The 13,198-nt window shown below is 36.1% G+C and overlaps 1 protein-coding gene across 2 annotated transcripts in view; it reads left to right on the top strand.

Moving 5' to 3' along the window:
* ppargc1a (peroxisome proliferator-activated receptor gamma, coactivator 1 alpha) overlaps window positions 1-12,857 on the top strand; it is a 325,924-nt gene extending 313,067 nt beyond the window's left edge. For both annotated transcript variants that reach the window (XM_015345244.2, XM_006629820.3), the window contains exons 9-13: window positions 398-502; window positions 2,979-3,099; window positions 6,195-6,316; window positions 6,741-6,892; window positions 9,872-12,857. In XM_015345244.2, coding sequence (XP_015200730.1) covers window positions 398-502; window positions 2,979-3,099; window positions 6,195-6,316; window positions 6,741-6,892; window positions 9,872-9,975 — 604 coding nt within the window. In that variant the 3' untranslated portion in view covers window positions 9,976-12,857. The remainder of the gene's footprint in view (window positions 1-397; window positions 503-2,978; window positions 3,100-6,194; window positions 6,317-6,740; window positions 6,893-9,871) is intronic.
* The last annotated feature ends 341 nt before the right edge of the window (window positions 12,858-13,198 follow it).

The raw sequence follows: 13,198 nt of genomic DNA on the forward strand, positions 1-13,198 counted from the left end.
AGGTTTTGTTATGCAGTACATTGGAATACCCACTTGGTCTTTTAGTCTTCATTAATATTAATTCCAACATGAGTCTTTTCTGTTGTTAAAGACAAAGTACACAGTCTTTGTCTTTAAACAAAACTGTAAACAATTTAATGTTGTTTTCATGTCACTTTCCTTTGAGCCATTTTCACAATTATGCCCCAGTTCAGTTGAACATCACTCAACGCTAATTATCATCTTTCAAGGGGATATTTGAAACTGACATAATGTACTGTATAGTACATAGTTTTTGTATGAACTAAAAGGAAAAAGCCCTTTTCACAGAAAGTTTTGAGTTGGGTTGACTGAGTAGGGACCACTTGTACAGACTCCTGAATGAGCTGTTTCAACATTGAAATTTTTGTTTTCTAAGGTCTCATCACTGTGTGGATTCCAGCAACACTAGACCAAGGTCTCGCAGAAGCCCACCCATACATTCAAGATCACAGTCTAGATCCCCCTTCAGTCGGAGGCCAAGGTGATCTAAGTTATTCTTTCAGACAGTTCTTTTGGTTGTTACATTTGTCTTCAGATGTTCCAGCTCTAGATCAATCTCTTTACTCCTTTAATGCATGAATTTGGATGTCAAAGACCAGAGAAACAAGTAAAGGTTTATTTCATGCTGAAAAGAGAAGAAAAGAAACACAAAGTTTTGGCTGTGGAGCCTTCTTTAGGAGTCCTAGTTGTCAAAGCTCTATGGCCGAAACTTTGTGTTTCTTTTCTTCTCTTCTCTTTTCAGCATGAAATAAACCTGACGCAGCTATCTACGTGAACTTCAAAGACCAGAAAAGCTCCTTTTTTGCAATTATTCCAGTTCTATGTTTATTTACATACAATCATATTTTCTCATCATTTCTTGCTGCCATCCATTTCGTGTCTTTCAGTTCTTTTAATTCTTTCTGCTTAGATTTGTCACACTAATAAAATGACTTTTGCAAGTTGGTTAGGAGGCAGCAGCTGCCGTTTCTAAAGAGTTACAGTAATCAAATGCATTCAGTCTGTAGCTGCAAAGGTAGTTTGTTACCAGGGTCTTGTACACGCTTCTCTTTTCTAATCATTTTTAGCATTAATTTAATAGTTAGAGGTTTAAGAAACTTCTAGTAACAGACCATGGGATTTAAGAGTGGCAAACCCCTACTCTGATCTGTTGTGTTATTTCTTTTATGTAATCTTAATAATATTGCTATCTGTCCATGCCACAGTTTGTCACTGCAAATCCTGTGAATTTCTCATGGTCTCCCTTTAGAATAAGGTTATATCTATAACTGTTAGTAACAATATATGCAACATTACCAGGTGATGGATAATGGCTTATTAAACCATAATTAATATAATTCTGAATTCATTTTTAAGTTTATCTTCCAGGAAAACAAAAATGAGAATGGAGAAAAGGCCACCTGTTAAATGTTTTTAATCCAGTACAAACAGAGACAAGATGTGAGTCACAGGAAATAAACCTTTGTATTAAGGTTACATCTAGGGCAGTTAGTATCTGTATATATAATGCTTTGATACATTTTCATTATTTATTAATACAGATTGCTTATTAAATGTTGTTATAAAGTGTGGCCCTCATTGTATTCTGCAAAAACAATTATAGCAATTAACCAAGAATGAGACAAAATGATTCAATAACAGCAGACACAACTAAACTGGTAGTACAAAATTAAACAAAATCATAAAACAATTAAAAGTAAAAAAAGACAATTTAAACTGACCTGTTAGGTGAAATGATTTCTGCAAGTGTCATTGTCTTCTTTCTAGTCCCCAAACAGTTTATTTTTAAGTTCAATCTAAAATGAACATCCCGTGACCACAGTTTTGTATCACAAATACTCCAAAGTTCCTTTTTTTCTCTATTTTTAATTATTCAGTTCATGTCTGTTGATGCAGACATGACTCATAGACCAGCTCTGACTGTTTAAGAGCTTTACAAGTGCTGTCAAAGTCGTTTTCCACTCCCACACTCAACTATTCTTATTGGCTATTTTTTCTGTTTGCTGGCTGTGAGGTTTTTATTAGCAGCAGTGAATAGTTCATAATGTCTTTTACACTGAAAGCTACTTGCCACTTGCCTTTCACAGAAAGTACTGCATGTTTTCTGCTTGCTGTTTTTTTATTATTTACAAACCTAAAAAATCTATTTTATTAATTGCAAACAATTAAGCTGGCTGACCGAGTGAACAAAATAATTTCAAATGACCAAATTTAGGTTGCTAAGTGCACAGCTGCAAAGTGAATAGAATATTGAAGGATTTTCTGCAGTTGCTTTTGAATAAAAAAAAAATAAGCAGGAGTTAATGAAATGTGACATTTCGCTGACAATTGCATCTGTTAGAGTAAAACCAATTTCTGTTGTCTCATCTTGTGGGAGTCATTGTCTTTTCAATGAGAAAATGCAATTTTTTGGTTTATATTTTAAGTTAGCCTTATATGGGAAACAATATTTTTGAAGTAATGAAGCAAATGAGGTGGCAGTGTGGTGGTGCAGTGGTTAGCTTTGCTTTGGGCTCATTTCCTAGGGTGCTGTGTGAGTGAAGTTTGTATGTTCACCCTGTGTTTGCATGGGATCCGGTCAGGTGCTCCAATTTCCTCCCACATCCTAAAGACATTACTGGTACAGTAGGTTAATTGGCTTCTGGGATAATTGGCCCTGGTGTGAGCATGTTTGTGTCTGTGTGTGTCCTGAGATGGACTGGCGTCCCATCCAGGGTGTATTCAGCCTGGATGGGAATTTAAAAACACAGCCTTGTGCCTCTTGCTTGCCAGGATAGGCTCTAGTTCACCCATGAGCCTGTGGTGGATTAGAAAATGAAAGGATGGATGAAGTGAAACAGTTTGCCTTTTGATCACTGATCGTTGATTTTATGTTTCTGCTTACTGAAAATATGAAACGGCAGAGCACCAAATGGAGAATTTACTGCACAGTTTAATGTGCTGTTCTTCTTCTTAAGGTACGACAGCTACGAGGAGTACCAACATGAGCGACTTAAGAGGGAGGAGTATCGACGAGATTATGAAAAACGCGAGTTTGAAAGAGCCGAACAGAGAGAGAGGCAGAGGCAAAAGGCAATTGTGAGTTATCATAAAGTGAAAACATTTGAGTGAATTTGCCTTTCTATAGCAACTATGCATTAATACTGCCTGCTTTGCTCTCTCATAAGTCACATTTTCTCATGCAGAGAGGGGACACCTGACAGACATAATCTGAAATCATGCAAGTACACTACTTAATGACTGAATAAATGTAATGTGAGTCACTGAATTATTTAACTTACACATTTACCTTTTATCTTATTTAAAAAAAATGTCTGTCTGGGAAATGACAGATATTATTAATCACACTTAAGGAAAAATGCAGCAAAAATATGAAAAGAGTAGCTCTTTAAATAAGATTATTGGAGAACAGCAAGATTCGTGCAGGATCCCACTAACATGTGAAATTCAATAAGGTGAATGCATTTAAGCAGCGCTCTGTGAATTTAATCCTTCTTCCCATTTTCTGATGTAAGATGAAACACATCCCGAAATAAAACACCCTATGACAAATAAACGTTGTCAAGTCATGTACAGATGACTTGCTAATGTTAGCAAAAATGCTAAAAAAACACAAAAAAACCCAACCGTACTTGTGCATCACAGCTGCACCTGCTGAAGTCAAAAGGAAAGAAAGTGGCGAGTTAATCATAGAAACTAAAAAGTAGTGCGGTCTTAACGCATTCCTCTGGGTCAAAGGAAACAAAAACAAGCAGCAGCACAAAGGTATCAGATCAAAATCTGCTGATTTGTTTACATGTGTTTTCTATTTGGGAGAAAGAAAACTGAAAACAGCATTTTATCTACTGTTTATTTTAAATTCCATGTAATTTCTTTCCTGACATAAGACCTGTGATTCTGTATTTGGAATGGTAGTCACTTCTTGTGCATAGAAAGCCATTGTTCAAGATGAGATTTTCTTAGCTGGGCAACAAAGTTGATCTACAGCATTGAACCGGCAGTGCTCTCCTGCTGCACTAGCTACAGTATATCACTCTTGCGGTATAGCAACATTGAATGGTTTCTGCTCCTGAAATCATATGGAATTGAGAAAAAAGTTCAAAATGCAAAAAAGTCGCTACTACTGTACGTTTTTTTTACTTGATGATAACACCTATCCATGGAAATTAAAACGTTGTAATTCAAAATGAGCTTTGTGTTGAGTCTTTGTTACCTTGGTGCGAGGATTCACAAACCCTACTGTCGTGTACACAGTCTTCTGTAATTCAGCTTATGTTAATCCCCCTTGTGACTATCTTTTAGCCCTTCTCTGAAAGATTTATCATGCCTGAATGCAAGTACGTGTACAGGGGAGGAAAAGTAACACCATCCATGAAACCCTTGCTGAAAATCAGTATAAGATCAATATTACCACCCTAATTCCTAAGCTGCTTTTGATGGAAAAGTTATATGGCATGTTAAGCAACCAAGAGATATACTGCAACACTCATGAAAGTGTGTGGCAGCTAGTAAGAAATGATCTTGGCATTCTGGATGGAATCAACAGATTCTTAAATAGATGTATCTTCTTTCTAATTCCCTTCTCATTTAGCGCTCCCGTTTAAAGTTATATTAAGGGAAGTTGTACACACATGCTGTTTAGCTAATGTTAGTGTAATTAGTGATGAACTTTAATTTTAGAGTCGAGAAAATTAATCGTTTTTTGGCATAATATCCTGTGTTACCTGTACCCTCAGGATGCCTTTGAAAATTAGATAGCATCTCAGTGGACCTATACCATTAATGACAAATGAATGAATGAATAAATAATCATAGCAGTAAAAAAAGTAGCCGGGGGTTAAATAATTAGCAGAATTACAGTTGTTTGAAAGACATAATTGCCACATTAAGAATGCCAATATTTTAAAACTTCAAACTATGACCTTAATTTGTTGTAGTTCAAGGAACAGCTTGTATAATATTCTGGCTTGTTGGGTGGTTGTTTGTGTCAAACTTCCCTTTTTTGTGAGTTGTTTCCTTTTATTTTGTTCTTTTTAGCAATCCTAATTCTTGAATATGTAGGAATTAGTCACCCCTTACTGACTGTCTCAGCCAAGAAAAGTTCCATTAAGTCTTTGCTTTAAGGAAATGGGAGAACTTAATTCTTTGTATTAGCTACTGAAGATGAATTCCTTTGATATACACTTCAAAATAGCCATCTATCGTATAATGAGTCACAACAGGACTTTTGACTTCTTTTCTTAGATTTAACACAGTACCCATGGACTCTTTGCTTTTCCATAAACCAGACTGCACAAAGCCAGAGTGGTTGAATGGAAGTTTTAGTTTCTTCATTTTCAAGATCGTAATGAAAGAACATGTACTGTAAGAAAGTATAAAAATAGGCCATCTACTGTCGCCTGTTTGGTTGTTAGTAACTAATTGATTACCGATCTTGATCAGCTGTGCCTTGAAAGAAAGCAGATGATCAGTTTCAACAACATGGCTGGTTAGGCTGTTTCTGATCCCCCACATTTCTTTGTGTAAAAAGCTCCTGATTGCCGCTTTAAATGTACTATACTGTAGGTTCCACTTGTGTCCTCTTTTAACTGTCACTGCTGATCCTGAAGTCCATTGGACATAGGCAATGCCTTTGAGAATTTTGAATATTTGAGTTGGATTCCCTCATAATCTGTTCCATTAAAAACTAAAAGTCTGTCAGTGTATAACATTCCTTAAAGTTCTGGGATTAATATTGCTGCTCTTTTCTGGACTGAGTCCAGAGCAGTTGAATATTTTTCTAATACGGTAACCAAAATATACACTCTTTCCTAAATGAGGTCTTACTAATCCATTGTACAATTTTAATGTACCATCCCCCTAAGCTTTTAACTGGATACCCTAAGATTCCTAGTTTAACTTCTTAATTAGTTTCCAATTTTGGTTAGAAATTACCAGGCTAGAAATTTTCAGTTAAAAAGCAGACAGGTCCACCTCAGTGTACACATTCTGCAGTTAGGTACTTTCACATTATATGAGATGAGGGAAGGAGATTAATATTTCCAACAAATTGCTTCTACTGTAGTTTTGTTGGCTGTCCTTTTGTAATTCAGTTTACTCTAGAAGTTATTGATGATGACTATGGTGAAAAAGGCTCCCTTTGTAATTCCTCTTGGTTTTCCTTTAATCTTCAGGAGGAGAGACGCGTGGTGTATGTGGGAAGACTAAGGCCTGACATTACCCGGACGGAACTGAAGCGCCGCTTTGAAGTGTTTGGTGAAATCGAAGAGTGTGCAGTCAATTTGAGAGATGACGGGTATGAATTGAGGGTGGTGACTCAGTGGTTGTGGACAGTGTTAAAAAATGAATTCCATGAAACTCCATTCATTTATGTATGTCTCCTGACCAGCCGTCTGTTGAAACTTGGAAAGGAAGCTTGTATCCAAGAAGGCAAATTGTATTTTGTACTCCCTACAGTATGTGTGATGGCATATTTCTAAAACACAAAATCAAGGACAGAAAAAAAATCCTTTTATAGTAAAGGAATATTTACTATACAGTTAAGAAAACCCTCACCTACTGTAGCCTCCAACTGAAATTGTCATAAGTGTATCATCTGTGTTATCATCTGACATTTTTCATCATTAAACAAATCTACAGTGATACAAAAAAGCCAGGATATGGCTTTTCAGAGATTAACTCCCTTCCAATACAGTGATGTCCTTCTTTTCTTGTTCTAGGGATAATTTTGGCTTCATCACCTACCGCTACACTTGTGATGCTTTTGCTGCTCTGGAAAATGGACACACCTTACGCAGATCTAATGAACCTCAGTTTGAGCTGTGCTTCGGTGGACGAAAGCAGTTCTGCAAATCAAATTATACAGACTTGGGTAAGGGTAATTTTATAAAATGGCCTGCAACTAAAACTAAATATAGATATGCAAAGATAAGTGCCTTTGCAATGCAGTAAAGCATTTTCCTGGGGACCCATTCATTTAATAAAAATCTCAGGAAAGGCTACAATATATTGCAATCAAATAGAAGTCCCTGACCTTTTACTTGGAGGTGGAGGAGGATGTTAGTGTAGCTTAAATCTTGGGAATAAGGACAGATATGGAGCTTCTGAACTTTTCCATAGGGGCAAATCATGAGGCGTGAAAAGGTCCTTCCTTTGTGTGTGTGTGTGTATTTTTACATTCCTAATAAATATTTCAAGTGCAAAAGCACTGGAAAAGCAGAAACAGTTTTCAAAAGAGTAACCCTAGGATTACACTTGTATGTGTTGAGTTATGTGAATTTCATTAAAGGGTTCCTTATTTATTTTGGCTGAGAAATATATTTCCTTAGAGTACATTAATTGTTACATTAATTGGGTCCAAAACAGATACATGTACAATATGAAAGATTATGAATTTAAGCGATCCACCTTAAATTTCAAGACGGGACTGTCCACTTTCCTGTTCAAATAAAACTGACACTGTGATAACACGTAGGATCAGAATGAATAAGCCATAGTTCAGTACACAGCATGTACAATAAATAATTCAGTGCTTTGGCAAAATTGAAGTATTTCGGTACATAATGCCAAAGATGAAAGCCTGAAAAATAGAAAAACTTTCCCCTGTTCTTTTATAAGGAGCTGGATAAGAAGAGGTTGTGAGATATATTTGAATTTGCTGCTGAGAGCAAATGAGACAAAATGTTAAGGACAATGCCTATTTTGTGATAGTCAATTATTCCTTAAATTCTATATGTTCTTGGGAAACCTCTGTATTCTGTGGTTTTCTAATGTGCCAGTGGTTTACAAACCAAGCATTATCTGCTTTTATTAGCACATGGTGTATTGACTTTTGATAATTATGCTGTGTAACAGGCAAGATATCTGATTAAACTTGAGGATCTTTTAATCAAATTCCAACAATGCTCAGAAGGCTTTGTCTTTTAAATTGAAACTGGAAGGGAGAAAACTGGCTGCCGTGTAAAAGTACCTAGTCAGCTGGTCCAGTGCTTTGCAACATTTAGGTCCATACTGGGGCTCCCCAAAATTGAAGTACCATTAATTTTGGTTGGTCCCTTTTTTTAATCTCGTTATTTTACAGCTGAAGCCAATTGAGAACAAATTCACTTTAACTGTACCGGGCACACATTTGTACAGCAGGAAATGTGCAGTAATAATTTGTAATTTGTAAATGACCTGACCCCCCTGATTCTCCAGTCAGGAGTCCTGAATCCTACTGTTTAAACCTGAAACACAGTGACATTATTTATTTTGGTTAACCGGTGCTCTGGAGTGAGACTGTAGTAACACCTGAATTTCTCATTCACTCAAAAGCTGGTAGTCTTCGACATATATTGTCTGGTTGTTTTCTATCAAGTAAGGAAAAGAATTGTCCCTTATATTAAAGGTATCATAATGATTTGTTAGTAGTTAATGAGAAAGGAATGTAGAATAGTAGGTTGCAATATCACTTATATTTCCTACGAGTCATATAGCAGTTTTGAAATGTTCAGACGTGTAGTTTCAGTATATTTCTAACCTGCAGTGGTTTTATTTCTCAAAAGAGGGATAGAAAAATGCTCAATGTGAAAAATGCTGTTTGTTTAGACTTCTCATTCCCTACTCCTTTCCTGTTTTGCAAGAGTCCGCTCATTAGTTCTGGGCTTAGGGCTGGTATATTTTTCATTCTTCAAGGTGCACTGTGCGGCACAATCCAGCCCTTGGGCATCACATTACATAACAACTGGTATCTTGTGCATACCATGGTCATTCTCATTTCTCATGCTTTCTAAGTTGTGCTGTTGCCTGTGTGGCATCCTATTTGTGAAGCTGTCTGCCAAAGAAGATAAGACACTGTTATTTATTATCAGCTTTCAAATCAAAATATACGGTTCTCATTTTGCCTGTTTGTCATTTGTACCCTGTTAAAAGCTTTATTTCCCATCACACTTTTGAATTATGTAAAATGCATTGTCCAAAGCACTAAACAGAAGGATAACAAAATAAACTGGTGGTGGCATAAATCATTTACAGTTTAGAATCTAATTTTTTACTTTACAGTTACCTTGTAAATATGTCACTCACCTTGATCCAGTACAATGACCATGGCTTCTGGGCAGCACTAAAAGAAGATAAATGAAGAAACTTAAGTCTGTCAAGTTTTGCTTTTTAATACCGTAGTGTCATTACGATGTTAACCATCCTTTTAAAAGAAATTCGGCTTAACCATTTTGAGTCATGCTTGCCTGGGTAGTTAAGCACAATGCAAGGCCAGGTTAGCAATTGAGTTTGCTTAATAAGTTTGTGAAAAGAAATAACTCATGCTGCAACATAACAAAATCATTCTGAGACATTTTGTTAGACCTGAAATCTGTAGAGAAGGTGCCATGGTGCAGGAGTTAGAGCACTGGTCTTGTGAATCTGGGGTTGTGAGTTCAAGTCTCACTGGGATCTAATTTCTGTGGGACGGAATGGTTAGTACTGCTATGTTTTGAGCTCATGGCTCACAAGTTTGATTCCAACTTGGGTGTCTTATTTGTGGGGAGTTGTCTGACTGTTCAAGCGATTTTTCAGTAGGTGGTCTGTATCCTGCCTTTATCCAGAGTAGTGGTTTTGCTACTCTGAATTCTTCCCAGGGGTAGGGCAGTTTAAGAGAATTTTATCCTTGGTGGATTTGTTCTCAGTACAGCCAGTGCTGGCTGTGGGACTATAAATAAATGGATCTAAATGAGCATGATAGTTCTTACTGTCTCTTATTGTTTTTTGATGTTTTGTGCTATAGATAAGGTATCAAGAATGTGATTGTGGTAGAACAGATGAACAACTCTGAAAAACTGCTGTCACTAATGGATATTCTTTAACATTCCTTCAGATTCCCATTCTGATGACTTTGATCCATCATCCACAAAGAGCAAGTATGACTCCATGGATTTCGATAGTTTGCTGAAAGAAGCACAGCGCAGCCTGCGAAGGTAACAAGCACCAAACCTGCCACTGACAGAGGGATTCGTAATACCTCATGGATGTTTTGTCCTTCAGCTGAGACTGAGAAGTTTTACACTCTATGTACGATGAAAAAATAAAGATTAAAAAATGAAGTTTACATGAGCAAAGCTGCTGAAGAGTCAAGAAGAGACATTATCGATGCAGAGAGCCGACAAATCTTTATGTATGAACAAAGATACAGTGCTTCACAAAAAAAGAAAAATAATAGAATGGATGATCTTCCATGTTCCACAATACCAACAGCTTTGTGACTGGTAAAAAATGTGCAGCTTGTTCAGTTTTTTTTGTTTTTATCTGATGTGTGGATGTGGTGTTACATTACTAATAAGAGTTGGGGGTATTTCAGATAACATTATCGCCTACATTTGGCAAAAATGTAGTAGTATATTTACAGATATTATATGGAATATTTTTATTTTGTGTACATATCTGAGAAAGTTCTTTATTTGTTACAGCTATGCACTGTACAATGCAGCCTTCTTTTCAATGATGCTGAAATTTTCTTAATCAAGAATGTTGACCTGTAGTTAATGACAATGAAGCAAGACAAACATTGTCCCCTGTCATATTTAGAGGATGTGCTTATATGATTGCATATAGATGTGTGTGGGTGATTTTTTTTTTAGGGAGATGGAGTCAAAGGTTCGTCTGAGCAGATTGTGGTGAAGAAGTTGTTGTTACCCATGTCTAATGTTTGTATAAGTGTTCTGTTTTTAAAGTTTCATGGTCAGTTTTTTTTTCTCTATACAGTACAACCAGTGTAAAATACTTTTTTTAAGGTATATTTTCATAATTGTATATAAGACCTCAAGAGGTCAAGAATTTAACATTGTTTTTCACTCATACATGCATTAATTCTGAATCATTACGCATAAAATATGTAGATAAGCATCTGAAATCCATGTTCTCTATACCTGTACATCACTACAGTACTATTTTTTATGCATTGACCACTTTTGGAGAAGAGCCTCTTCAGTGAAACCTACAGTAAATCTTTTGATATTTTTTCCAGTGCCCTATTTATCTATTTATTTTTAATTAAAATATTTATATGGTCTTCACAACACAAGAAGAACCTTATGAAATTGACTATTTATTTTATTTAATTATATTCTGAAATATAATATCAGGGGGGAGAAAGTGTACAATGCATAAATATTAAGGCTGCTTCTTTTTTATGCCTTTTAAAACTGATTGGCGCATTCGACAGATCAGTTCTTAAGGGGAACTCTAAAAAAATCTGCTTTTCTTCGGTTGGTCTGTGTGTTGTCTCTAAAGCAGGGCTGCTCAACCTACAGCCTTTCCAATGCAGTTTTTTGCAAAGTGTTGCTTGATCAAGCTCTGTAATTATTTGATAACCAGTAAGACTGATGTGTTCCACAGCATAAGTAGCCCTGGTCCAAGTTGTCTCTTGTCTACAGCTATGAAGAGCTTCCTTTTTGTGTCTGAATTAGTTTTCTTTTTTACAAGTAGTCATAAAGCAATAAAAGGTTTTTACAGGTACTTGGTTGTACTAATACACTCTGCTCCTGCCATCATTTTGTAGTTTTAAAAAAAGTACAGGTATTTCAGCGCTTGATTATGTGAACGCCAAACAAAAGTTTACAATTTTTCTTTCCTGGATTTTTAAATCTTCTCTTTGTTGTAAAAAAGAATAATAATAATGATGATGATGAAAATGATAAGTTATAATTATAAGAATAATAAAAAGCAATAAATTATTTTTTAAAAATTGTATTTTAGCTGATCATTATGTTGTGTGGTTCTGGACCAGACACATTACCCAGCTGTCTCACAAAAATGTTGTAGGAATTCCATTCCAATGTGTCTTAACACAGTGTTTCTTGTCTTGAACTAGCTTTAGTTAAAAAGTCTAACCCTATGCGTGAATGTCTGCATTTCTGCGTGTTTGGGTTTGTATGTCTGTGTGCTCACCATAGGTCAGCCTTTGTAAGTCGTAGTTGCTGTAATTATTTGCCGATGCTGATCTTTGTCAATCAGAATTGATACAGACTCTGAAATACAATCAAACCCATCCCGCAATTTTTAAATTTTCTCAGATTGAGACAGTCCACGGGATTCAATTCACATTGGCAACACTATCTGACTCAAGAGTATTGCCATTAATTTTTAAAGCACTGAACCGATATTACATGTTCTTCCTTCTATTCAGTTGGGTCTCAGTAGGAAAGTGACTTTAATGTTATAAGGTAATCTCATAATTGATTTTAATTTCCTGCTTATATGGAGTACCCAGATAATTAGAAACCCAGAATAAATCAGGACTTCTAGCAATCATGTGTATTATAGTTTGTTGATCACAATGTAGTTAACATGAAGTGTACTTGTGTAAGTGATAGCTCTTTTTTTTCCAATATACAAAAAGGCAAAACTATTAGCGGGGGAAAAAATACCTATATTTATAAATAGATGTTTTTCTTTTCTGTGTGGAGCTTGGGTAATGGTGTCCTGTCCCACTTGGTAGATGTGGCTTTAATCATTGTAATATAAAATCGGCTTTGTAAATTGCCTAGAGTAGCAATATAATATAAACCTGACAATTCAACATTTAAACTGCGTGGTGGACATTTTTTTTTATGATGTCAAATAACTGAGGAATAGAGCACTGCTTTAACGTTTGTGGGTGAACATGTTTCTTTGGGTAGGACAATATGCAGGGAGGGGGAGTGTGTCGTCTGTTTGTGTCTTATCCACGTTGCCTTCTGCCAGCTCCTTACCAATACCTTTTGTGGTTCTACCTATTGTATGAATTTCTTGTGAATTTTATTTTTTATGTGCAATTCTCATCAGCCTCACCAAGCCAATAAAGGGAAACACATGTTTCAAAGAAAGTATCTGAAGTGTCTTCATGGTCCTGCGCTTTCCTTCTGTTTGTACTAGGACAGCGGTCGGTATTCACTCCTGGTCCAAGGGACCACAGTCCGCCAAGTTTTATAGGTATTGTCAATGACTGAAGACCTGGTAACGGTAGTAAACTACAGCAATCAATTCAAATAGTACCAGAAGGTTTTGAGTTTAATGAAAGCCAGCAGGCACAGTGGCTATACAGGACTAGGAATGAATATCAGTATGCTAGGGGAATGATTCTGCTGGGATTCAAAGGTCAGAATTAGACATGAATTGTATAAAATGCCTGTGCAGGTTGAAGGCACAGAAAAGATATGAGAAACTT

The sequence above is a fragment of the Lepisosteus oculatus genome, chromosome 1 (genome assembly GCF_040954835.1).
Source record: "Lepisosteus oculatus isolate fLepOcu1 chromosome 1, fLepOcu1.hap2, whole genome shotgun sequence".
NCBI lineage: Eukaryota > Metazoa > Chordata > Actinopteri > Semionotiformes > Lepisosteidae > Lepisosteus > Lepisosteus oculatus.